Below are 27,588 nucleotides of genomic sequence, written 5' to 3'. Positions count from 1 at the left end.
CGCACTAAATCACTGTCTGCTCGTCTCGTCTTCTGGTTCCTGGAGGTGCTCTATTGGCGCGTGCTCTTACACACTCACTTACTCACTCACTCTCTCTCTCTCCCCCGGGCAGAAGCTGCTGTACATGGCCATGACCACGGTGGATGCAGTTTTTGTGTTCGCTCGGCATCGGAAAAAGGGGGTGGGAGGTTATCTGAAGGGCACCGACAAGACATCGGTGTCCGTCTCATTACCCAACCAACAAACCCGATCGTAGTACGGCGCAAAGGCGCATAACGTTATGAATTTCTTGCTGCTTGCTGTTGACCGAGACAGAGAGAGGGAGACAGAGAATGAGCACGAGATTCATTAAATCTGCCAATTAGACGAAACTTCCATTCTCCGATTCTTCCTTCCAAGACGAAACAATAAAAAAAACCCAAAAGCAAAGGCCGCGCGCGCGCTCGCGCGCTCGAGTGGCGACCACAACGCGCACCGAGTTGAGCGAGGACGTAAAACCACGCGCGTTATCGGTAGTCAATTCTGTGTGTATGTCTTTTTTTTTGTTCTATAGTCTACGACACACACACACACACAGCTCAAGAGCACCACCGCCAGTGAGGTGAAGACAAACATGCGCACACTGTTTTTTTGTTTTATTCCTCGAGTATAAATGTCGAGTTTCAGAGTTTTGCAAAACAATCGCCAAACAAAAAAAAAAGAAGCAAAATATAAAGCCCGTACCCCATGATGGAGCTAAAACGGCGCGATTAGTGGCCACCGCCACGGTGACCGCCGTTGGGGAAGGTTCGGTGGCACGTGGCACCGCGTTTCAACAAGAAGCCACTTAGCTAGGTCACTTCACTCTCGCGCGCCAGCGTGAACGCGACCAGAAACCGCGATCGCAACCAACGCTCCATTTCGCTACCCTCTTGCTTGCTTCCGCCTCTTCGGCTTCGCGCTCCTAATGATGGACACGCGCATGGGGGACGGGGCCCGGCCTGCACGCAATAGGCAACCAACCACCAGCCGACACCTCGCGTCGCTTGAAGTGGTGGCGACGGCGGCGGCCCGAAAATGGCGAAACCACCGGCGAACCGGAACGCACCCCCGGAGACCGGTCTCTGCGCGTGCCAGCCAGAAACCAGACGAAATTTGAGTCAAAAAGGCCGGGAGGACTCTCAGTTAAGTGGAGGGCAATTCTCAGGGCAATCGCGTCGTCGTGGTCGCTGTCGTGGTCGTTGTCGCCCGCTTCAAACAGGTCCTCGCGAATTACGGGACGGCAAGATTTGATTGATTTGTTGGCGAGGTTGGCGAGGTTGGCACACGGGAGTTTCAAATGCGCAGATTCGCGAGCAGGTTTTGGTTTTTTTTTTGCACCGAAATGCTCAGCACCAGCACCAGCACCAGCCATGCTCGCTGCTCGCGGCGCTGGTGTGTGATTGTTGCTGAGTTAGACTTTTTAATTATGGATCCGTTCGGGCTGGCGGCACGGTTGGCCCCGAGAGTTGAGGTAGGCCTCCGCCACTTAGCCGCGGTTTCGGTGGTGGTTGGTTTGTTTCTGTTTTTTTTTTGTGCTTCGCGACCATATTTTGGAGTTAACATGCTTTGTCTTAATGCCAGCAGGCACACGCGCGCCCCAACGTTCGCGACCATGGCTTTACATGGGAATGGGTGGTGTGGTGTGGTGGACCTTACCCACTAGATGGCCGGCAGCAGGAGTAGCAGCAGCAGCAGGAGCAGGTTTTGCTGCGTAGATCGTTTTTCCGGTTCCGAATGGGGCACTCAAATCAAACCGAATTGATGCAGGTCAGGCGTACCGTGACGGCCGGACACACCGGACCCGGTCAGCGCCGTGGACTTTGCGCTTCGACACCATCGCTGACGGGTGCGTGTGTGTGTGTTTATGTGGTGTGTTCCGGCAGCACAGAAGGTCGGCCAGTATCGGACGCGGCGGCGGCGAATGGTATTTGAGAAACAGTCCACATTGGAAAGGTTTCGATTCCTCCGAGCTCCGAGAGCTAGCTGGTTGAGCTTGGTAAAATGGACAAAATTTATCAGCCACAACGGATCATTAGGGGGGTGGGTTTGATTGATAGCGTTCTGGTGGATTGATCTAGCGAAGGTACAGATAGCATTACCTAACAGAAACGATAGTAACGAACCTCCCGGTAGAGAGTGAGCTCTGCGTAGACGACACGCTACCTCGCTGCAATAGGCGACGTCCATCTGGCTCCATAAAATGCTCCATTTGCAATGCGAGTCGATGGAAACCACATTCCACATTTCGTTACGATGCGAGCGGCCATTGATAGGCCTGTCAAGACCGTGGGTCGCATTTGTCCCGGTTGACATGTCGAACAGAACAGCCCATAACACACACGCACGCACACAATATACTCTCTGTTTTGTTGCGGTTGCGTTTGATCCGCTTCTTGATACTCGCGTTCTAGATTGTTCCATTAGACGACGAGACCTCCACAGACCAGCGACGAGAGCTCACCTTTTGATCGAAACCAGCTCATGCGTACGACGACTGAGTGTTGTTCTAATGTAGCTGCAACACTGTTGCTCCGCTATCGCGACCCGACCAAGTGGTAGGATTATTAAAACAACATCAATCAGAACAGCATCAGCTCGTGCCCAGCAGCAGCCCTTCGATCGATGCCTGGCGCGGGATTATTTATCATTTTCAGTGCGAATGCGGGCGCACCCCCTCCCCCGATCCCCTAGCTTTTTGCGCGGAAGTCTGGCACGGCGCGATCTCAGACGATGTTGTCAGCCCCAGAGGTGATGTATTCATTAGATGCAGCGCAATGCAACGGAGGGAGGCTGCATGGTGCAGCAGGTCCACTACCGAGCACCTGTCACCTAATAGACGCCGCCGACAGCCCTCCGCCAATGGAGCGCGTGTCACAGTCTCGGTGACTGTCCACCACAGACCTAGCAGCAGTAGCAGCAGCAGCAGCAGCAGCATTGCGAATTGCAGGTTGAATGCACCAACAATCCATGCGAATAGCACCGCACTGGACGACATTTCGATTCGAACACAAGGACGGGCTGATGACAGGGGGGGAAGGGGGTTGTGCCGCCTCGCCCGCTATGCTCGTTAGCCGGACCAAGAGGTCGGCATCTTAATACCGCCGCCATCATAGGGAGTCACCGTTTGCCGCTATCAGTCGCCAACGGCAAACGGGGCCCATCTAAAATGTCCGGTGGCCCACATGAGCCGGAACCATGAGAGTGGTGAAATAATGAGTTCCAGTTGCTTGGGCCTATTATAAGCGGCCCACAGAGAGATAACCGAGCATAATAAAGCATCCCAGCCCAGCCAGGGTTCCAGGGTCCTCCAGGGACGTTCTCGAGCGTATGATGATAGTACGATGCCCTTGGACCTCGCCGTGGCACAACCGTCGCCCGTCACTGATAAGCGGGACAACGGGAACGAGCGAACGAGCGGAACGTCTGGTCTGGTCTACCGCCTTGTGAGGCCTACCTCAAGCAGGCTGCTGTTGTGCTGCGATGATCTTGACGCAAACCGTGCGCCCGTGTATGTTGCGGAGTGGATCACTAGATGCCATGTTACTGAGACGCGTATCCTCCTAGCAACCCCTTAACCACCGCTGTATGTGTTGCTTTGGATAGCGCCAGTCACTGACTCACAATCAAAGTACACACTGGAAGCGAAAATTCGACGTTTAGACGCAGAAGCAGAAGCTGAAGATGTCGCAGTTCCAAATTCACTCGAACGATTCCGACGAAATTCTTCGTGACGAGGACACCGGCGAGCTGGAGCTGCTGGTCGATACCAAACCTCCGCTCGGTCTGCTGGAAGAGGACGCACTCCTGCTGGCAGCAGGAGGAACCGGTGAGGGACACCAGCAGCAGCAGCAGCAGCAGCAGCATGGTTTACGCACGACGAAACGAGTGCCACATCTGGACGAAACCGCCATCTCGAGGTTACCGTTCAAGTGTCCGGTCGGTGGCTGCCAGGAGCGCTGCTGTCTGTTCATGTTGGCCACACACGTCACCTACGACCACAGTGCCCTGCCGGTGGAGAGTATGTGGCCGAATGAAACGAAATCGGTACAGCTGGATCCGGCGGTCGCCATCGATGAACCACCACGCTGTCACATGCTCTGTCTGCTGAGTGGTAGGATCAGGTAAGCAAACAAGTTCCGATATGACACAAGGATCATATCATAGAATTCATTTATTCCTCCCTCGCGTGATTACCTTTTTTCCCCCTTTTCGACAGAGGACTCGGTGATGGGAAGCAACGCGACAAGCTACCGTTTGCGCTGCTCTCCTCGAAGTACTCGCTGCACGGTGCGGAACGGCTCGTCCTTTGGGTCACCGGACCGGATGCCGGTGATGAGCATCGTCAGCACTACTCGATGGAAGCCGGTCGCAACGAGAGTTCCCGGTTGCTACCGTATGCCGTCGCGTTCAGTGGCACGATCGTACCGTTGCACGCGAATCAGGATGCTGAGGAGGTGCACCGGAGTGGTGCTGGGCTGGTGATTCCTGTGCCGCAGCTCGAACGGCTCATCAGTAGCCGGACGAAGCAGCTCGAAGTGTGCGTCCATTTCCATTGAACAGCGTCTGTGTCGCTGCATAATGGCGCGTCGTGCAGGCCGGTGACCGCTGAATGACGAGCCGCTTAGACCAAGTACCTTCAGTGGTGGTAGTCCGTTGAGAGGAATTATGCATCGAGAACGCCCACCTTCTTGTAGTCTCTTGTAGGAGTGTGAAAGTATGCAGACATTCATCGCTATGCGTACCAGAACCCGCCCATCATCATCATCATCACCGTCGTGGATAGAAGAGAGAGAGAGAGAGAGAGAGAGGCCAAACTGGACATTGGCATGTGTATTGCCACACGACACGCAGACCCCGGGAGCCTTGTAATGGGCGAGCGAGCTCGTTGTCGGGAACGTGACCTGCCTGAGTAATAGTTTGAACAACGAATGTTGAACTCCCGGGACTTTCCGGTGGAATCCGATTAAGAATCTTGAATACCGTCCTGTAGTGGTGTCTGATTTATAGTAGGCGAACACTTTCCCTGTTCCAATGACCTTGAGTCCTCCCGGTAGGAGAAGAGTCTCAGTGGTCCGGACTCCGGGAACCGTCCAACATCCAACAGAACAGCGACAGAAGCGAGAGGTAAGTGTGTCGCACAACCAAGCGGTCGGCGCAAAGTAGTTGATCTACGCCGCGAACGCCACTGAAATGTCACATCCAATGAAGCCATTCGCCTCCTTTCGCCTCCGCGCTAATCCCGGCCAGACCGGATCGCCCGTCGGTCGGTCGGGTATCTGGTGCGCGGTATTTCCCTTGACTTGATAGCTGCCACACGCCACACACACACACACACCGCGGTTTGTGGTTGGTGTGCCAGCATGTGCTGTAAGGGGGAGGGGGGGTGCTCCTCACGTCGCGCCACCTCCTCGAACCCCGTTCCGTTTAATGGCGCGACATTGTATAACAAACTGGCGGCGGCGAGCTCGAGCTCAAGCGAGCGCGCGCGCACACATTCCCACGGTGGTTGCTGACTGGCAGGCTGGCAAGCTGGTTGGCTGACTGGCATGGTATGGCATGGCATGGTGGCCCACGTCGTCACTGTGCGCGCCGAGTTTGTGTTTAGACTATGCTGGGGCGGGGAGGTCTGCTGTTTATGTCGCTCAGGCCGACTCTTCCGAGCGGTGTGTGTGTGTGCCTGTGTGTGACGAGATGATGATGCTTCAGCAATCCAGGGATGATCCCACTTGACGATCTTCAAGGGCAGCGCATTCGCAGTAGCTCTTCATCTCTGGAACTTCTGGAGTCCTTTAAATGGAGACGCGCAGTGCTATAGTTGCTAATCATTTAACTTTTGTTTAACACAACTTTCCGGATCACACATCGTGTGTCAGATACGTACGGCGGAATCAGGCGGAACGAACCGCTACAGTCCGCTCCCGGGGTCCTCAACCCATCCCTCACCCCACCCGGGGGGTAAAGGCATTCAAAACAACGGCGAAAGCGCAGCGCTACGACGATAGCGACAGCAGCAGCAATGGTATGCTTGGGGTGTTTTTCACGACGCCAACGTACGCGATCCGTGGCGATCGCTCGCGGTGGCGCACTTTCCAATCCACGCCACGAGCGCGAGCGCACGCTAGGGCAAGCACGCGCTCGTACGCGCGCCACCGCATTGCACGAGGATCGTCTTAGTTGCCGCCGCCGTCGTCGTCGTCGTCGTCCGTTCGGTACCGTTCAATTAAAGCAAATTATTTATAAACTCATTTACATTGTTATAATTTCCGCGCGAGCACACACACACACACGCGGGCCCGTCCGGTACACACGTTCGTTGTCGGGAGGCCATCAGCGAGCGCATCTCTAACCTGGCAGCAGCGGAGCGGACCGCGTGGCTTGTCGCTGCCTGCGCTGATGCCGCGATGTCGAACGCTGAACGTGCTAATGTGTGCACGGCCCTGACGATGACACTCTAAACCCCCCGCTACCCCCTCCTACCGATGGGGTGACCGGGTGGTCTTCGTCGTCCCGTCGTGGCCTGTAACGCGTTTGTTATTCTAATGCTCACCCAGTCAGCCAGCCAGCCAGGCAGTAGCGGGCAAGCGAGCTAATCGGTGTAAGCTGGAAACGTTCCCTCGTGCCGGACGTTATGGCGTGCGAGGTCAGGCGAGGTTGAACAGCGCGAGCTGCCCATCCATCGCGTGGAACTCCACCGAGCTTAGCAACACCGACACCGACCGGGTTGACAAGGGTTGTTCTGCACACCACTTTCGCCACACATGCAGCAGCAGTAACAGTAGCGGTGACTGTGCCACGTAATCGAATCAGGAACAGATGGTACTGCACTAAGCGTGTTAGGCTTAACCGTCGGGTGGCCATTTACATCGCAAATAACGTGTCTTATCCTGGACAGAACAGGGGGGAGAAAGCCGATGCCGATGGAACAGACACGCCGTCACCACAATTGTCACCGATTTGACTCGCAAATCGCGAGGAAGAGCAGCAGCGGCAGCAGCAGCAGCAGCAATCGCAGTTTACAATTCCAAGTTATATCTCTGTTGGCTTTTATTTAGGGATTCAAAGTACTTTCGCCACCGCGCGGATAAGCGAAGCGCGCGTGTCCGGGCCGACGACGTCGTCTAGACTTCCACGATGCTAAAATCGGCCATCATGCAGTACGTTTGGCCCTGCGAGTCCACCTCGAAGAAGGCCTTCCATTCGCCGGCAAAGTCCGGCGGGATGGTAAACCCAAAGTCACCGACCTCGAGCTGCATAAAGGATTCCTCGTGCTGGACGGGGAAAAACAAGAGCAGAAGCAGCGGAGGTTTTCAGAGGTTCCGAGTCCGAGTGGATGTGTGGCCAGTGCATGCTTACCCCGGCCTCGAACGGACACTCCTTCTGTCCCATCGCGCTCGTAATGACAAACCAGGGCTCGGTTGCGACCTGGAGCAGCGGGCAAAGGTCCAGAATCTTGCGCCCTAGTACGGCCTCGTTCCACTCGCCCTTCTCCAACCGTTTGGTGTAGATGTTTAGCTGGGGAAGGTTTACACAGAGCGTTAGGGTAGATGGACGTTTATTGACTTGCTGCAAACCAACTCCGAGCGGCGTGGCGCGATACTCACCTCGATCGGGCTCACGAGCGCCTTGTTGATGCGCACCTTTCCGTCCAGCATCATGTTGTCATCGTCGTTCGGGATCACCTGCAAGCCGGACAGATCGAGCAGCATGTCGTCCGAGTGCTGGTCACCGCACGGTTTCATCGTATCACCGAACTGAACCACAAACTCAGCGACCTTCGAGGCGCGATCGCGAAAAGGGGGTTAGTGTGCAAGAAGGTTCCCCAGGAGGGTTCTAATTTTCTAATTTCTTACCAGTCGCTGCACTAACAGCACCAGCAGTAGTACCGCCTTGGAGATGTAGCTGTCGACCATGATCCTCCCGTGTGTGTGTGTGTGTGTGTGTGTGTTTGGTTTGCTCGCTACCAGCAGCAAAATGACATTCAACCTGTGGCAGCGAAACACTATTTATATTACCAGGCCATGGCATCGCATGTCGCATGAGCAGAACTTGAGTTCGTTGTTAAGTTTTATCGCAACAGATCGGACATGATCCCGATCCGCGTACACACACTGTGTATGGCGTGCGGTTAATTGTGACGCAAAGGGGGCGGGTTAAAGGTTTTTGATCGCAAACATGTCGCATATGATCGCTTACGCAATGAGCTCTGTACGATGTGGTGCGATCGGATGGAGCGATCTACATTTCATGACACTATCGGTCATCGCTTTACGCTCTCAGCACGATAAGTAACCTTGACCATGTCTATACTGACCCAGAACATGCCCCCGGGGCTTAGCTCCATGATCTCTAATGAATGGATTGACACGATAGGTTAGTGGCGGTATTTGAAATGCGGAAATCCTGTCGAAGATCCGCAGCAAGCGAGAGGTTGCATCATCGGCACGCGAACACGAGTATCCGAGGATGTTGTTACCTGAAGACGCTTCCAAAAAACCACGAATCACGGCGACTCCAAAAAGCCACCAACGGATTGCTGATGCGCCCGTTCACCGCCATCGCTTCTTTACTCCTTCCGGACCACCGGATCCAGGTCCGGCCACTCCATAGTTAGCTCGTGTAAACGTCAAACGCTTTACGCTCGATCGACTATCAATCAAGAGTCGCTCGTCGCGCTGCGTGTCTTGCGGTGGCCCCCGCATCATCATCCAGCATTCGGACGACGGCGACGACGACGACGTGTGTCCCGGCGCTCGTCTGGCCACGGTTCGCTAATTGCATTAGATCGCCATCGCCACCAGTCGTCGACGACGACGACGTGCGATGGCGGGCACAATCTTTAATCAAACGGTCACCTGTGAGAATCGCGGGCACCTCCAACGCCGCTTGGTGGCGTTGGTGTAATGTGGCGAGAGGTGGGGGGAGGTGGTTCGCAAAATGAAAAATTATCTCCACATCAACGTGACGGGCGTCGTCGTGCCTGGGCGCGCGTGTGTGTCCCGCTGGGGTTTTTTTTTTGTGCCACGAGCGCGCCCGCTGCCCGGGAGCTGTGCCTGTGTGTGCGCGAGTATGTGTGTGAGTGTGTGCTCGCGCCGTAATTACAACAAAGTTGTGCCGCATGCCACGGTTGTGTACTTGTCATGCGTCCGACTCGCACCTCGGTGGTGGTGGCGGTGGCGGCGGTGGTGGTTGCGTGGAACGACGGGGAACGACGCGGGAGTCATTGTGAAGCTGCGCGCGCGCGCTCGCGGATAGTTCTGCGGTCGACGGATGATGCGATGGCGAGGAAAGAAGGAGCGGGCGGGCGGACGGGATCGCAAACGCCGTTGGTGGTCGTCTGACTAGACGCGAGCGAAGGGGTGGGGAGCAGAGGGGTACCGCTGACGGCGAGGTGCGAAACAAACGTGGAATAAGTGGTCGGTTGCGTGCACTGCGCACTTGATGTGTCGCTACCGGGCGGTTGACTGCAAGGGAGAATGGAAGAGGGGGGGGCCCGGCGATCTGAGTCAACAACATTCACTCTTCCTCTCCTCCTCCTCCTCCTTCGCCACGATACGAGCCGGTTGGAGAACCCGCGATCCGCGAGCGGACACCGGATGCTGTCTTCCTGTCTCTATTTTTTCTTTTCGTTTTGCAAAATTCTATTTCCTGGACAATTGTTAACACCGAACCGAAGACGAGGTCTGCAAGATCTCGCTGGTGTCCACGTGCCGGCCTCCGGGTATTGTCTTGAGGTACTTCGTGTTCTAGTTCCAGTGGACAGAACCTAGTCTCTGTTTGGTGGCTCGGGTTCTATAGGAAGAAGAACCTGTGGCACTTCCAAGGAGGGTCTAAGGTACATTTACTTTTTACATTTTTTCATAAATGCTTATCCATTTCAAGAATGTTGTGTAAAAGTTTGTGGATCAATCGAAGCACAACTAACAAAGATTTTAATTTTTTTTGAAAAAAAACAGCGCTTTGCAACTTTGAAACGCGTTTCCTACGGTTTCAAACTCGGTGACCATCGTAGCATAAAACCTACTGGACTGATCAATTTTAAATTTTGAACCTATAATCTGTACATTAATTGCCGGGTAGCTCCGTTGAGTTCAACTATAGATATTTTTTTAAATATATATAAAATTTGTTTTTTGGGGCAAAATCGTAAAAAGCAACACTTTAAAAGCAACAACACTCAACGTTAAGGCGCTACCAAAAATCGAAAAATCAGAAAATTCATTAAAAATTTAACGGGACCACCTGGAAAAACTTATAATCTAACAAAAGAATATTATTTAATACATTTCCGATGGCCCAGTAAAAAGCTATGATGGACACCACGCAAAAAGAACATTTTTACAGGCTTGCCTTTTTAGATTGGATACCATGAGCGTAATTTTTAACAAATCTTCCACAAAATACAGCAAAATATTCTTAAAAAGTTGTAGTTTAATATGAAATTTAGGTTAGAAATTTAAGTTGAATGGTTGCTTAACCAAAAATCTTCAAAAATGAGCCTTTTTTAGTTTTAGAATTAACCATAGCCCCTCCCTTAAATGATACAGGGATATTCCTTAAGATAAAACATTTTACAACATTGTCCAATACTTGAACACAACTCAAAGCCTCAATGTTCCTTGCATGTCGTACCAGTACATAAACTCCAATTAATCAATTCCGGAGCATCAACCATCTGTTGAATCAGTGCAGAACAAAACCAAGCACCACTAACCTGAGTTGATCTAATGGGAGCTACGCGTGCAGATCCTTCACTTATGCCAACATTCCTCGATAAATTCCAACTCGTCTAGACGGCCTGAAGTCGGAGCAGCAGAGTCATCGCTCACACTCTTGAGAATCTAATCGGAATAACCAGTTTCTGGTGCTCCATGCATCCATGGTTCCCCTGAAGTCCCTCCAAGTGAAGTGTAGATGAAGTGACAAAAGAGAGAAAGATCTTCCAACAGGTTCGTCGACAGGTGGTCGTTTGTCGCCTCAAGGTCATATCTACAGACTTGAAGGAAATGGCCTAGATTTATCCCCAAAAATCACTCTCGAGCTCTCGAGAATTATCGCGGAGACAGCCATATAGCTGGCAGATAAGCCTCCACCTTTTATGCCACAAACAGGTGACAGTCACGACTTCCCCCGGGGGTTTAACCGGCTGAGTAGCAGCAGCACCAGCAATGGTTCCTCTCATCCAATACATCCGGGTCAACCGCCTTCCCCCCTCCCAAAAAAAAAAAAAACAACCAACGCCAGCGGACGGATGATCGTTTCGCGTGACTATCACGGAAACCCCATAGTGCACCATAGTCACGGTGTGGCTCGTGCGCTCGTGCGCCCCACGTACACACACACACACACACACGCACGCACAGCACGGGCCATCGGCAAGCAAACAGCGCCTCGCCCCGTCACGACCGGGCTCTCAATCGAAACCACCCGACAGATGATGATGATGATGATGAGTCGAGGAGCAAGAAGCAAAAAGGGAGGATTTGTGATGAAGGAGGCGGTGAAGCACACACACACACACACACACGTGTGTGTGATTAGCAATTCCGCGTGGCGTTGGGGCGCGACACACAAAGTGCTACAATGTACCACCACCACCACCACCGCTACCGTCACCGTCACCCTCGAGTCACCTCCACCTCTGACGTGGCTTCTGTGGTCGACGAAGCGAAACGACGGCGACGACGACGGCGGCGGCATCGCGGTCGCTCGACACGATCACACGCGAGGTGAGCTCTGACACCACCATCCCCTACCCGCCACCCACTGAACGGGGGAGGGGGTATAACCCCCCCCCCCCTATCCCTGCCTCGCAGCTGCCTAATGATGGTTTGGTCGAGCACGCGCGCACGCGCAACCAACCCTCGAACACCCACCCCCTAGCCTCCCAACAACCCACTCCCACCTCTCGTGGTCCGTGTATCGCCAACCGCCACCACGTTCCCACGTTCTGCGGACCATTGCCCTCGATCCCTCGTGCGCAGTAGTCACCATCTCAGCACCGCTCTTTCTTGACTCTCGTCTTATGTCCTCCCGCCCCCCGGGACGGCAAGCCCCTCGGATCGTCGGTTAATGGCGTGTGGAAGTGCCGGCATCTCGTCTCTCGTTCTCGCTCTGCTCTCTATTTGGCAGTGCCTCGTCCGTACTATCGATTCCATCGCGTTGGCCGTCCTGTCAAAGTCAAATCGAAGCGTGAAACGATAATCTCTAGCGAGCGGTGGCGACTTAACCGCCCTGCCACCCCACAAAACGCCACGACGGGTCACTCCACGAAATGGCCAAAGATGCTGTTGCAGGGGAGGGAAGGGGGGAGGTTGCTCTCTCCTTGTCTCTCTCTCTGAGTTGAGGAGTGCGCGTGGCCTGCTGCGCTGACGCGAGTGCGCACGCGAACTCCATCGAGATCGATGCAGATATTTCGACACGGACCTCTGGACCTCTTTTGCGGTCACCTCCAACCGGAAACGTGACAGGCTGGCTGGCGGTGGGATGAGAGAGAGAGAGAGAGAGAGAGCCTCCTACGAGTGGCGTGACCACAGCAGCAGCAGCAGCAGCAACCGATCCTAAAACGTGCGCACATGTCGCGGACCTTTTGGGCTGGCCACCAACCATCATCATCATCATCATCATCGTCATCATCATAAACACCGCCACACCGCACTAGAGATTCCAAGGCATTGGCGGACGAACGTAACACGATCAGGTTGCAGCGGTCTATCTAGAGAAAGAGGGGGATAGATGGACGCGTGGACAGACGTTGACGTGATCGGGATTGTGTGGTTAAGATAAGCCAACCGCATCGCAGGAGAAGCTAGTGTGATCGATCGGCCTGGTATGGAAGGTTGATTAGCACTAGAGGAACGGAGAGTAGCTCGCTCTCGCTCTATCAGGTGTTTTCATTTTGCCTGCAACAGGTTTTATGGGAGAATAGACATGGATATGAGGAAAAGACGTGGATAAGTTGCGTGTGATAGTAGCTCGATCTTTGAAGTTATACTAGAAGTAGTATTTAAGACAGATGAAGATCAGTTGCGACCTGCAACAGATGCAGTAAGATATGTGCCATAAGACGCCTGAACTCGACTTGAATTCGTGGCAATTGCAGCGTATTTGAGGTCGTCCAATTGATTGATATACACAGAAAAATTCATTTACATTAATTAGGATTCATTTACTACAGGGATAGTTCAATTATATGTGACTTCGTAACTTCGTAAATTCAACTACAGACTCAGTAATCAACTCGTAGTCTTATGTCCTGCAAATGAAGTACTCGCGGACCTTTGAAGCATTTTTTACCATAATTAAAGTTGATCGTAGTAAGACTTCCGGACCAGAAGCACCTCCTGCAGACGATTTGTTAGACCACAACCCTATCCTCCATCTGGACCAGAAGTGCTAGTAGTACCAGCAGTCACTTCGAATGGCGACATGTCAACCTCGAGTCAAACGGAGCATAAATAATAGAGACCATCTACGCACTCACCTCACCAACGGCTATCCGTAACTATGCGGACAATGTTGCCACCGTGCTCGTGGCCACACACTGTCACTGTGTCAGAGATCATTAAAGTGGCACGGCACGGTGGCAAGTGGGGGAATTGCGCCAACATGTCCGTTTGTCAAATGCGTCCTCCTGTCAAAGAGGTAGCGCTCTCTGAGGATCGTCGTCGGGTAAAATTAACCTCACTTTTCGCTGGCCCACGGCATCGTGTGTGTGTGTGTGTGTGTCCATGGTAGCATGAACCGGTAAATCATTACCGGACCAAATACTCGGAGGCTACGAGTTGGCGTGATGCACGCACGAATCGCACACCGCCAATGTGGAGCGAAATGGAAACAAATTGAAAGTAAACAAGGTGGCCTCACCTCCCCATCGCCCACCACCCACATACACACACACATACTAATCCGCTGGGGTGCGTTATCGCCAACGACGTCAACGTCGAGGATCACCTTTCGACCGCTTGCACTTTTGGCAACAAATCGCCAACCATCTCGCTCCAATGTACAAACATTTCGTGGAGTATATTGCGGCACGTTCGAGAGGAGTTGTCGTTTGCAACTTTATTGCAATTCAGTGGCGCAATGACGCTTCACTTCGCTCGCTGATAATGTTCGGCTCATGCACACGTTTCATTCATCTATTTTGGGCCACCATTATCAGAAGAGAAGAGGAAGTGCAGCACGATCCAATGGACTTTTGGTTTTCTGTTTCGAAACAACGAGCGCCCCTTTAGTTCGATGCTCACGTGACGCATGAGATCTGCGCACTGCACCCTCTCGTGAGGGGGAGGGGGGGAGGGTGGTACACTGACCCGAGGGTGACATTTGGTTTGCAAACGTGTCGCTTACATTTGGGTAAATTGGTCAACCACAACTAGGAAGCCACGGCTCTAGGTTGTGAATTTAAATGTTGCATGCCGCTAGGACAATGGACTAGATCTGGTGAAGTGATCCCGTGAAGTGAAAAGGCGTCACGAGATCCACCGGCGCAAGATCCACCAGGCGAAGGACTGGCGGTCACGTGTCGCGAATTTGAATTTGGAACACGCCTCGGTTGCTCGAAGGCAATGCCCGGCATCGATCGGGCTCGGGCTAAGTGGGTCGGTCTGATGCTTGCAAGATGCGTGCGGTGATCTCGTGTACCCGACCTGTATCCCATTAGCTCCCTCCCTCCCTCCTTTCCGTGGTCACGTGAGCCCGAATCCGGTGCGCGCAGACAGACCGATCGGCCGCCGATGGTGGAATTCATTTATTTCTGCTGCTCGTCTCGCACTCCAAATCGAATCACGTGACTAACAAGGGAAGGTGTTTCGGGGAGGGTAGGAGGGAAGCAGTTTTGGGTTGCTGGAATCCGCCGCCCCGCCCCGAGTACCCCCCGGGAATGTCGTGCTCGATGCATCGATGTCTGGATTTGCATCGAGGGAGAGCATTTGAAAGACGACAAACAGCATTGCGAATGACGCATTAGAAGGCGTCGTCGCTTGTTCAACATCTACGTTTAGGTACCTTTGGCGAGACGTCGAGATTATCAAATCCGCCCCCCCCCCTTTCCGACAGGCGACGGCCGGCGAATATCGATTTGAAATGCCTTCTTCTGATGGCGAAACGTGATCGGCGCCGGATGTTTTCACTTTCAATTCGATGTCATCGCGTGAATTGCAATATATTTTTTAATGCAGGTATTAGTTATTCTGGATTTTTCTTTTGTTTGTTCCGTTGTCTCTCTGTCTCCGGGGGAGGATCTGTCTTGTGAATTTGTATTCCTGGTTCCTCCATATGCTGGCAAACAATGTTGCTAGTGTAGTGAGATTGTGAGATCCAAGCTATCCACGAATTTAAATTTGGACCATTTCGAACCACGATCACAGTAACCGATGGCACATCATTGGACTTTGCAATGATTTTTGGACCATCGTGAAAAGTTTTGTGCTCATCCGGGGATTCCTTTGAAATGCTTCTCGCTGCAAATCACCTCCGGGACTGTTTGTGCTGCGAGGCGGCGGCCCCTCCTAGATTACACGTGCCGCCACCACGTGCATGTGTACCACTTACCGGATGGCCACCATCGAGCCACGGTTCCAGCCAACACCACTTCCGTGTTGAAGGTCATCAATACAGAGTTGTGGCTTTGTGGCCGTTGATATCTCTCAATCACTGCGTCGCGTCTCGTTTCAATCCAATTACACGACACGAAAGGCATGTGTGAGTGTGTGTGTGCGAGGTGGCCAGTGCGCTTCCGCTCGTTTCCGGATGACAACCGGACATTAAATGAGCTCCCGGTTCCGGACACGACTTCGGGCCAAATTAAAAGCACCCCGCCCCTGTTTCTCGTCACGTCCACACACACCTCTTGCATAAATCACCCAGAAGATTCGATGATGCCACAGCGAACACGCAGAACAACAACGGCAACAAAAACAACAGGTGGCACGAGTCAGCGGCGGGCAGCAGAAGAAGGGGGTCGGGAGCGATTTGGTTGCATGCGCGTGCGTGACCACCAACCACGAGCGAACGAACGAACGAACGAACGGACGGAACGGGCTGTTGAGAGTCGATCAACGGTAAGGGAACAACAGAACGGGCTGAAGAGGGGAGGGTGAGGGGTGACAACGAGCGAAAACAATCGAAACAAATCGTCAAATCACGGTTTGACGTCAGGGCGCCTGCTCATTTTTTCGGAAAAACGCTTTGTTAACGGTGGTTCGGTGGCGCAGAAAACAACAACCATATGACCTTAATTCGGAAAGGAAGGCATCCAGTAACACGGTGGTAGTTTATGTTTGTTATCATACTTGAAATTATGATTTTGGTTTTTCTATATTTTCCATTCGTCTTCGTCGATTTCACGTTGGCCAACCTTTGACCCCACCGGGGGCTTCCATCCAGGACACTGTCCTGGTGCCTTCCGCGATATGGGATAAGGGAGGCTACGTGGCAGGAGGTTTTCTTTACAAAATATAAAAAGGGATTGTGGATCTCTTAGAGTCTACTATTTGCAACAGTTTGAGGTTTTCTTAAAAAAACTAGAAACGCACTTCTTCTTATGTCCTCTAGGTGCTACTAGGTTCGATTGGCTTACGGCTCTCGATTGTCCTGTATTGCTTACTCTGTTCTTAAATACGTGTTGGCCTTGGCGATCTTAAAGATAACGAAACTATGCTCAATTTCTCTCCGAACCGAACTCATTGCTCATTGCCTTCTATCCGTGTTTGCGCCTCGCTAAAGGGGGGACACCCCATTTTGTGGAAAATAATTTAGCAAAATTTAAACTACTAACTCAGACTGAAACCGAGGACCTGTTACAATAGTAATAATCCCTTACAACGTACTGCACGCGTGCACGTGCACTCTCTGCGTTAGTCTCTACCCTAGCAGCGGTAGTAGCAGTGGCACCACGTGACCGCATCGCAATCCCCTGGCCCCTTCTTGTGCCTTGTGGATAGTCTGGAAGACGTTTGTGATTTATGTCGCACATTTGTTTTGTTTGGAAGAATTGCAAAGTAAAGAAAAAAGGAATCGAAACCGAAAAAAGAAAAACGCACAAAACTAGGAAGAAAACTAAACTCCCTCGAATTCACCCTGAATCAATCCGCTCGAACCTCCTGATGAAGCAAATTGCGCGTATAAAGCTATCAATCCCATCGATCGCCCCCCCCCCCCCCCCCCCTTCTTCTATGACACACACGCACTCGTTATTTCCCTCATTAGTTTGTCCTTAAACGCTAGTCACAGCATCACGGTTCTAGTAGTAGTAGTAATAGTAGTAGTAGTAGTAGTTATTGTCGTTGATTGGTCCCTCTGTCCACCGTACACTCACAACGGACACACACACTGACACACACACACCAGCACAGGATCTTGATCGTCACTCTTCTCTACGAGCGCAGCGCGGATCACACACTAAGATGCATAGCTTTCCTCGATCACGGAAAACCGTATGACTAGCGAGCAGATCAGGGGCACTGGCAGAGGGGAAGGTCGAGTGCACATCGATCACTGCAGCCTCGTGTCGGTGGTGACGGTGGTGACGGTGGCGATGACGGCGATACACACTGCACTGCAGCAAACTATACTTGGCCGATTTCACTCCAAACTTCACTTTAGGTACTGTTGTGTTCATGACTCCGGAATTGGGCTTGGCGCACCACGATGATGAGATTTACCAGGGTCGCCAGCAAGCCTTACCATCGTCATCTTCCTGCTTCATATCCTGATCGTCTTCGTCGACATCGTCGTGGTAGGGCTTCTTCATGACCAGCGACAGTGGGCTATCGGGACTACCACTGCTGCTGCTGCTACTGCTGCTCGTGGTGCTGGAGGTGCTGAACGACTGTTGTTGCTGTTGCTGTTGCTGCTGTTGCTGCTGCTGCTGTTGCTGCTGCTGCTGGAGGTAGTACTGGTGGTGCGGTTGTACCGATTGGCACTCCATCGGTTCGTAGTTGGAGTTGGCCGGGCTCGGTGGCGCATGGTACGGTGAGGTAGCGTGTTCGCGCGAAACGCGATCGTACAGCGACGATGACGATCCGGAGTGGCTCGACGAAGCAGATCCAGTCGAGGCGGTACGGGTTGGGATAGGGACGAGCATCGGTACGGGTGCAACCGGTGCACTCTGGGGCAACACGAACGCCAGGCTACCGTTGGGGAGCTTGGTCGGGATCAGCTGGACGCTCGAACCACCGACACCGTTCGTCATGTACACACTACCGTTACCGGTCTGGATGGCACTGAGGGGCAGATGGTGATGGGGAGTTCCCGATGCACTCGAGGTAGTGGCCGCACCGTAATGGTGATGGTGCTGCTCGGGTGAGCTCGGTGGCGAGGGCAGAATGTGAAGCGGGGCCTGCGAACCGGCCGGTGAGCTCTGCGCATGATGGTGGCGCTTCGACAGTGTCTCCGTCTTGACGCCGTTGATGCAGTTGCTGAGGTGCTGCATTAGCCGGCGCTTGACCAGCGGATCGATCTCTGGGAAGCGACCAACCTCCTGGGCACACTCGTTGAACCCGGCCTTGAACTTGTTCATCACGCTCGGATCGGTCGCCTGCGACATTGCGCTCTGCTGGCGCTGCAGGTTTTCCAGGTGCTTTACCGTCATCTCCAGGATGTCGGCCTTCTCCAGCTTCGAGTGACGTGCCGGCTATTATCACAGAAAGAGAGAGGGAGAGAGAGGGAAAGGTGATTGGTTAATAATGATCGGAAGCACGACAAGGTCGGTGTTCTGTTCGGTTTGCTGTAGCGAATAGCGCACGCACAAGCACACAACAAGACTTATAACAATTTGAGCAAAAATACTTACGTCTTTTTTCATAGCGTCGAGGATCAGCGCTTTCAGCTCGTTCAGGCAGTTATTGATGCGAGCGCGACGCCGTTTCTCCATGATCGGTTTGTTGCTCTAAAGAAACGAAGGAACACAAACAAAGACACCATTAGTTACCGGGCAATACTTGGGAAGCGAAGTGTTTTTTTTCTTCGAAACATCAATTCCAGAAAAAGCTCGATTCAATGTGAATGACACTTACCCTGCGATTGTCTGAGCTGGAGCGCTTGACCGGCTCGGCCGGTGGGATCTGTGTGGTTGCTGGCGAACCGGCTACCTGTTGCGTGGCACCGACTCCTGTAACCATTTTGCACTGTTTTCTGTGTGTTTCTGCTGGTATATTATCCGAGTTGGCACTGATGGCTCTGGTGGGGCAGCCTTTTCGTTGTTTGGCGGCCTGCTTCGCACTTTCAAATATTTTCCACACTCAAGGCACACACTAGCACACTCTGCTCTGTGTTGTGTGTTCTGCACGATTTGCTGGCACAAAAGCGGCCAAAATCACTTCACTTTTCACCGATAGTAATCTTCGTTGTTAAAGGCATAGCACAGAGGCACAAAATCGGTAACGTTTTTTTTAAGGCACGTAATTTTCACTTTCAACCCTTGCTCGATGATCCGCGAGTTCACGTGCACTTGCTGCGGTTGCTCCTTTGAACTGCTCTCTTCGGACTTTGGCGCGCAACTAGCCGAGCGAGCGAGCTGGTTGTTCGGCTTACCGGGGGCTCGACCACGAACGACGGAACGAACGAACGAACGAACGAACGCACGAATGGGACGATGGGAAGATAGCGTTTCGGGAATATTATCTCCTAGTGCTTTGGAGCGGTTGTTGTTGCCTCCTCGAGAGCTCGAACGAGTTTGATCTCGGGTTGTGCGCCGTCGGTCACTAGATCCACTTTTCGCTCTTGCACCTCTCGCTTTGTGATCGTCGTTCGTGCACCCGAACGGTGGGTCGCGAGAGCGAGACACACGAACGGGGCGCTCGGTTGTTGGGACGAACGAAGAAGGGAGATGGGAAAGAGCAAAGGACGAAATGTGACGTTATCCTTCGGCCGCGAGAGAGATGGAACAACAAATCAAAGCCGATCGTCAAGGCACTTCGTAGTGCTCTGTTTCGCTCGCACGGCAGGTAAGAATCCTTTTGCCACCCCAAGGGACCCGTGGAGTGAATGAGATGAGGCCAGGCAGTAGTCTCGCTTTCTCGTTCACGCTCATCACTGGAGTTCGTCCTGGTTGCAGGTAGATCCTCCGGGTCCCTTTGCCGTTCTCTGCATCCTTTTCGGCCACACAGTTTTCTCGCTCTATCTCTTTCTTTGGCCGCCTCAAACACTAATGTTTTTACGGCCTTCACACGAACGACGAAGAGATGGGCGAGAAGATCCGAGAGCTGTCGGCGATCGCTTTTTTTGGGTTTTTTTGAGCCCATCGGTGTTGACGGATGCGCTCAACAGATGGCAGCACCGGTATCTGGTCGAGGATCGAGAGGCGAAGGTTTGGCATCTCGGTGAGACCAAACGGAACGTATGTTTGAGGAGATGTCCTTTTCGTTGTTGAATGTTAATCAATGATCCATCAATGATGAAATGGCATTGCTAGAGGCTCTTTAGTTAATCAATCCGGACAAGCAGGTTCTTTACAGGTCATATCGCTAACCTAATACCTGTAACAATTTCTGCGAGAAAGAAATGCAGGTCATCAAAAGGAAGCGACCCCATCAGGGTAGCGAACAGTATAGAGGTAGTGCCGCGTCGCGGTGTCGCGTGGCCCATTTTACGGAATCTATGCCAAGCGCACCTTCCTACCCGATGCCTGAGACTTTGCCGATTTACCCTCCCCAAAAAAATTAAAAAAACCCCGATCAGATTCACAGACAAATCACATCAAGAAGAGAATCCAAAAAGAGAAGATCCAAAAAAGGATACGCGAGAAAATGAAACAGCGATGAAGGAAGAAACAGACAGACGGATGAGAAAGAGAGCGTGCGGTCGCGCGATCGCCACACGATCGCCACACGATCGGCATGACGGTGGAGACGACTCAAACTCCCCTCCAACTGCTGCGGGGGCACTCAGCTCGGTGTGGAGCGCCACGCGCCACGAACCGCCGCGAAAAAAGGGGAATCGCGTGGCACGATCATCGTGTGCCGGCGAGCGCGATGCCGAGTCAGCAGTAGCTCCACATGCTGCTGCTGCTCCACTCCGCAGCCAGCAAGTGGCGGCTTCCGATAAAACACGAGTAGCACACGAATGGCGCGGTGCGCTGAGAGCGAACGCGAGCGGTTCGCTCGAGCTGAGCGCCATCATCGCGTGTCGTTGGATGGAGCAGAGATAGAGAGAGAGAGAGAGCAGAAAAGGGGGGAGGTCTAAGTGTGGAGACGGGGCGCACGCACAAGCTCGCGGCTCGCGACCGACCGACCGACCGACCGAAACCGTGAGAAAAGAATTTCTCGCGCGTTGCGCCCGCTTCGCCTTTCGCTCAACTTCTTCGTTCCTTTGCTCACTTTGCGGTCCGCGCGATCACGGTGATGATGATGATGGCGATGACGATGACGATGACGATGAGGCGGTAAAATGAGACGTGACGCTGCTGCACCAGCAAACCGAACTGATCGCATTCGACGAGGAGACGATCGTGATCGCGAGCGAGGGCGCGCGCGCGCGCCCGATCGCTTCTCTTTTCATCGTCTTTTTCTCGTGCGCTCCAGCGAAGACCGCGGGGGTACGTGCGCGCGCGCCCGCCCGCCCGTGCGTGTTTAAGGCGATGACGTGATCGGTGGAGGTTTTGAGTGCGAGCGTTGCATTTCTTGGAGTGCATGCATGATGCACTTGACCAACGAAGCGGTGGTTTATGGAAAAAGCGAAGCGCGCGCGCGTGTGTGTGTGTGTGTGTGTGTGTGATATGATCTATGATCGAGGCGAGTGACGCACGGCTTGAAATGATCATCACTTGGAGCTACGCATCGAAATGCAAATGCTTTTCCCCTTTTTCTATGCACGCACCTGGAGACAGAATATCGAAATCAAGAAGAAAAGGGATGTGGGATTGATGGCTCGTGCTGGGTCATACGGTACGAGGTGTCAGCAGACCAGAGACAGGTCGACCGAGACCAAACACCGTGGCTGTTGTTGTCGTCGTCGAGATGATCTGCCTTCTGGAGAACCGAAACCGGAAACGCAGCCGAGGTCTCGAGGGACCCCCTAGGCCGGGCTAATCTCTTCCACAAACAAGCTGACCGTGAGCATGAATGGGCCGTGGTGGTGGTCGAGTCTCCCGAGGGATGGACGCGCTCTGGACTCCTGAGACGGAAATCGCCCAACTAATCGCCAACGAAAACATCTCCGGCCAGTCGTCGTCGTCGTCCTGGTGGTGCTGCTGCTGCAGGTTAATCCTTCTCTGCGCACATCCTGCCGGCCTTGGCGTGGCGATGGCGTCGAGCAAATATTTGACCATTTGGCCACTCATTAGTGCGTCGACTCCGCATGCAGACTGCTGCTCGATTCGAGTTAAAACAACATCCCCCGCTGCAGCACGTTCTGCGTGCGTTCCTTTAGGGGATTTCATCAATGAAATGACCCACACACACACAAGCACGCACGTACGAGGGCCTGCTGGCTTCCTTTACCTCGAACGTCGACAACACGCCGGGCACACAGCGGGGTCAGCGAGAACGGCCCGAAAGAAGGTTTGCCTCGAAAAAGAGGCAAAAAAGAGGCTGGCGAGATGTTGTTCTTTGGCCTTAGTGGGCCTCACGCTACATCGCTAGAAGGAAACCAGAGCAACCAATGCTGGCGGCCAATGTTTTTCTTTCCACGTTATCACCTGAAGCGGGAAAAATTGTGGAAAAGCAGAAACAACATCGTAGCAGGCAGCATCAGCACCGAAGTCTAAATCGCAGTTAATCTGGAGTCGGCGCGTAAACTCGGCCACGCGGTGAGTTTGTTTATTTTGCAACGGATTGTCGAGACGAGAGCGACAGACGACGACGACGACGACGACGTGGTTTTACCCTGGCCAGACGCAAGCCAGACGCAGATTAGTAAAAGTCGCGCTTCAGGTGACGAACGGCTCTGTAAAGAGACGGTCTTTACCCAGCAGTAGGAACAACGTTACCATCGAGGGTAAAGAAGTCGTCGTTGCATGATCTGTCGACCACAGCCCGATGAGCTGATGTCGAACGCGAACCAAACTTTTGATAGATCATCTCGATCGTCCTCATAGCAGCAGCAGCGATCGCAGTGACCCAATTTTAAGAGTTCCGCTGCAATAAAATGGCCATCAAATGGCGATCGTCTGTGCCGGGGGGAGCGTAGCTTCATCACCGACACACCGATAATGCATTTCCATGTTTCGCTTGTCATGCTCTGATTCGACCGGGAGCAATAGTGCACCGCGCACGGGCCCCAGGCTGGTCTGCGTGTCGTGCGTGCTGCTGGTCTGGTCCCCCCGGGGGGGCCTTTCGTTGGCCGATCATTAATGGTGGAGAATCGAGGCACGATGCTCGACTTCGAAAACCGATCGGAAGAGATTCCAAAAATACCTCTGACGGGTGGTGGATACCGCCACCGTTGTTGCCGTTGCTGGTCGCCAAGGAGACAAGCAACCTTGCCGAGCCCGAGCGACGACGCCATTTGCCGACGATCGGTGGTTGACGCACACACGCACATGACACACGCGACAGCGGGGAAAAAGGTTGAGGTTATGGGTTGTCCGTCCATTGCACGTAGTCCAGTTCGCGGAACGGTGGCAAGAGTGCGCGAGAGAGAGAGACGAAGGAGTAGAGAAAATGTTGGCCTCGCGTGTGGCACGGTGGTGGCTTATCGGTGTCTTGAATCACCGGGCAGCAACGACGACGACGATGGTGGTGGTGGCACCGTCACCGCCGTCGTCACCGCCGTCGTCGCCCTCGACGTTACTACCGTTCTACCAGTTTGTAAACCTGGGAAGCTGATAAGCACGCGCTCCGCACCCGCGATGGTGGCGCATCAAGTGGTGGCCGAAGGCAACACCACAAGTTCGTAGAACTCGCACCGTCGCTTGGTGGGATTTTTGCTCGGTTAAAACTTGTTCAAACAAACGTCTGCGAGGGGGGAGGGGGTGCTGAAGGGCGAGAGGTGGGATAGGTGACTTCAAAGCCCCCTGGGAGCACGTGCAGGCGCACGATCGACATGGCGGCGCACGTTGGAGTACCGGAATACCACCACTAGCGCAGCACACCGAAGGCGTGAAATTCCTTCGATGATTATGTGTGATCAACTCGCGCGGCTACATCTGGGCTGGGGTAGTCCAACATGTTGTGGCGGTGTTTTGAGTGCAAAGTGCAGAGCCTGGAATGCAAACTGCTCATAGTTTTCTAATGTTTTTCTAATATTCTGCTCGACGGAAATTGGAGTTAAACGTTCAAGTGTTTCAAAATCTTTTCGAATTCTGATTTATCGTCCAGTTATTGATCTTTTCCAGAGGAATAGTGGCACTCGACACTAATTCTTAACAATTAGTCAAATTATATGAGTACTTGTGACAATTCTAGAGTTATTTGAGAACATTTTCTTTCTAGATTTTTTTTTATCAACACAATACCAATTTCTATAAATAATGAAACCTTGGAACACATTAAGTCATCGCCGTCGCGATCAATATCAATCCTTGAAGTTGGTTCGAGGTCGACCTTCGTGGCATAGTTTTATCCAAGATATTAAATCATTGATTACTCCGGCTTCAGAACGTGCATGCAGTAATGATCTAGTGAGCCTTGGGCAGGTCGCAAAAATAGAAAGCAACAAACTAGCGCCCTGCAGCAAACTGAACTTGAAGCCCTACAGTCCATTACCCACATCCCACGGGAATGGAACCGCTTCGGTGGAACATGTCGGACGTTAAACAACTCATTTAGCACGTTTCTCCAAATCCATTAGAACCGTGCATTCAATCGTTCGCTCGTCTCGTCTCGTTGCATCGTAAAAACGTCAAGTAGTACACACCGGCAGCAGTAGCAGTAGCAGGAAGAGGGGACAAACGTCGTAACCAACCCACATGTTGCTGTGGCGACCGGCTGCTGGCTCTGACGGCGGCTAATACTTGCTGACGCTGCCGGCAACGCAACCACTTTCACGGTCGGCGATAATTATTAGCAGCACGTTCCGCCCGGGCAGCCGTTTTCAAAACAGAACAAAATAACCAATTAATTACCAAAGAGACCCCTTTGTGTGGGGGAGGAGGTAAAGCACGTTGACTGGGCGGATGTGGATGCGGTGGTTGGCATGGTGGGTGTTTGGTGTTGTCTCCCACGCCCACACGGATCACTTCAGCTGCGGTTTGCAACCACAGCATGCGATTCCACCTGCCGGACCAGAGGACCACTGATTCTGATCCAGTTGTTCCCGTGATGGTTGATTGTTGTTTCAGAGTGTCAGAGCGTTGTAAAGGGTGTGCGAAGGTGTGAGTGTGAGGGGGCGATTTGGTGAGAAATGAGATGGAATTTAGAACGATTTTTCTTCTCCTCCTCTCAACCTCCCTTTCTTTCTTTCTCTCTTTCTCTCGAGCCAGACAATCAAACTCGAACCGGACGGACAACCACCACAACAGCATCAACAACAGCATCAACAACAGCAACAGCGCGTGAATGATCGTTTGTTCGCTGCTTGTTATGTCGAGATGGTTACCACGTGCTAAAACCAACGATGGCGGCGTCACTGTGGACTAAGTTATGATCACACGTTGGTGGGGTTGTAAATTCTACAAATTAATGGCCCACCGGCCACACCATCGCGCCTTCGCGTCTCCCGTCTCCCGCTATCGCCGTCCTCAGGCAGGAGGGAACATTGGCGTTGACTTTATGGTACCGTTTTCGGTCGACTTCAATAGCTGCCGGACGTATTTCAAATACTTTCTCCCTCCCGTGCTAGGGGTGCGTGTGTGTGTGCATGTGTGTATGGTACCGTCCAGGCCATCCATCAGAGGGACACGCGTACGGGCGAGTGGATCTCCGGTGATCCACTGAGTGACGATGGAACAGCAACAACGCCCCTTCACTTACGCTCCAGAAACCTTTCCAGACCGGCAGATTATGCGAGCGAACGAACGAGCGATCGAGGAAGCAATTAACCTTTCGATGCAACTGGCCTGCATCTGCATCCCGCTCGACGCTTCCAACGTGTTGACGTCAGCAGTGGCGGCGGTGGCTACGGTGCGTCTAATTGGTTGGACATTAATTGGACACGATCCCGAAAAGATCATCCGCACTCCACAGGAAGTCGCAGTACGCGTACGTATGTCGGTGAGCGTTTTAATGGGGCGCGAACTGATCGGGTGATGAGATGTCCACCCCCTCGCACTCTTTTCACCCCCCCCCCCCCCCTTCGTTGTGATGTGAGTGCATCTCTTAATCTGTTTTCCTCGCTTCGATTGCGCGCAGCCGAAGGTTTCCTTTCCGGATCACTCAGCAGCAGCAGCAGCAGCATCTATTGGCCGCGGTTGGTTAAAAACCCGCCGAAGGTTGTGTGAGCAAAATAATTTTCCAATTTCGCCTTTCATCTTCCGTGAGAGAGAGAACCGCGGGGATGATGATGATGGTGATTGCGCGCGAAGGCGGAAGCAGCCGCTACTTTGACGCATCTCCAGGGGTACGATCGCAATTGATTCCGCCATAAATTAAGCTTCGAATCGTAGATTAAAGATTTCCTCCTTTATTTAATACCTTGACCCAAACCCAGAGACCGGGCCCAAGGGGAAGGCTAGAGACTTTTCGTTGAAGGGTGTTGTCTGCAGCACCCACGGCATACACGGCGACACATTCCTCACATTCCCGTGCGTTCCCGATTAGCATTTCACCGTGAGCAACTCAATTTCACCCTCGGGTCCATAAGCCTCCACCCCCCGGGGACCGGTCTCGATCGGTCCGGAATTACCATAAAACCCAGATAGACATCGAGCCCAAGGTAAGGATGAAGGCCCTGAAGGCTTATATCCTTTAATAGGCGACTGGCGGGAAGAAGAGGAATCAAACCGACAAACCGTCGGTTGAATACAAATCAACGGAACCGAAGGGCGTGTGCGCGCGCTCGCGATCATGTATGCGTGTGTGTGGTTTGATCACTTCATTAGGCATCGTTCCCTAACCTCCAAAATGGGCCTAAGCCGGGAGGGAGAACCGTGCGTCGGAAGAAAAGTCCGGAAAATTTATTCCAAATCGAGCGATAAAACTGTCATCTCCGGCATCCAGGGGACTGCTCCGAGGAGCAGGAGAGTTCGAGATATAAATAATGTAAATCCTGCCAGGAATCTTGGTGTTCGAGCCGGAGAGTGAAGCCAGAGGTGAAAGGATGTGGAAACGCCGATTAGAGATATGGATCAGCTTCCCTCGAATGTCTCGTTCGTTCGTGACTCGTTCGTGATATCGACAAGGGGCGTGTATCGATCGAAAAGGGAAAGGGGACTCCGGGAGTGAGAGAGAGAGAGAGAGAACCGAGAGGGCGTAAATCAGGGAATGTTCGAAGCTTCCTTGCTCGCGCGCGCGATAAGATAACGTCAACGGTGAAGACAAACGATCGAAACGAACGTTGGCGGTGGCCCTTCTCGCGTGTCTGTGTGTGTATTCCACAGGGCCCTGGGTTCTGTTTTTGTGTTGGACCAGAGTCACAGACCTGTTTTGGGTCTGGAGGAAGACGGAGGAAAAGTCGTGATCCTTCGGGGAGCCGTGAACCTCCGGAAGTTCCTTTCGTCGCAGACAGGTTCGATCTCCAGCCACCACTGGA

At 52.9% G+C, this 27,588-nt stretch overlaps 3 protein-coding genes across 3 annotated transcripts in view; all 3 read right to left on the bottom strand.

Annotated features, from left to right (window-relative positions):
* Positions 1 to 27,588, bottom strand: part of LOC125953919 (DAZ-associated protein 2) — a 215,716-nt gene that overhangs the window by 163,458 nt on the left and 24,670 nt on the right. The window lies entirely within an intron of this gene.
* Positions 7,036 to 8,338, bottom strand: LOC125953920 (uncharacterized). Its single transcript, XM_049683760.1, has 4 exons — positions 7,872 to 8,338; positions 7,623 to 7,793; positions 7,375 to 7,533; positions 7,036 to 7,289 (listed from the first exon to the last, which is right to left on the bottom strand). The coding sequence occupies exons 1-4, from the start codon at positions 7,929 to 7,931 to the stop codon at positions 7,140 to 7,142; spliced, it is 540 nt and encodes a 179-aa protein (XP_049539717.1). The 5' UTR covers positions 7,932 to 8,338; the 3' UTR covers positions 7,036 to 7,139.
* Positions 17,177 to 19,707, bottom strand: LOC125953912 (protein hairy). Its single transcript, XM_049683749.1, has 3 exons — positions 19,038 to 19,707; positions 18,815 to 18,910; positions 17,177 to 18,655 (listed from the first exon to the last, which is right to left on the bottom strand). The coding sequence occupies exons 1-3, from the start codon at positions 19,140 to 19,142 to the stop codon at positions 17,681 to 17,683; spliced, it is 1,176 nt and encodes a 391-aa protein (XP_049539706.1). The 5' UTR covers positions 19,143 to 19,707; the 3' UTR covers positions 17,177 to 17,680.

This window comes from Anopheles darlingi, chromosome 3 (genome assembly GCF_943734745.1).
Source record: "Anopheles darlingi chromosome 3, idAnoDarlMG_H_01, whole genome shotgun sequence".
NCBI classification, from domain to species: Eukaryota; Metazoa; Arthropoda; class Insecta; order Diptera; family Culicidae; genus Anopheles; species Anopheles darlingi.
This window is presented reverse-complemented; position numbering and strand designations above follow the sequence as displayed.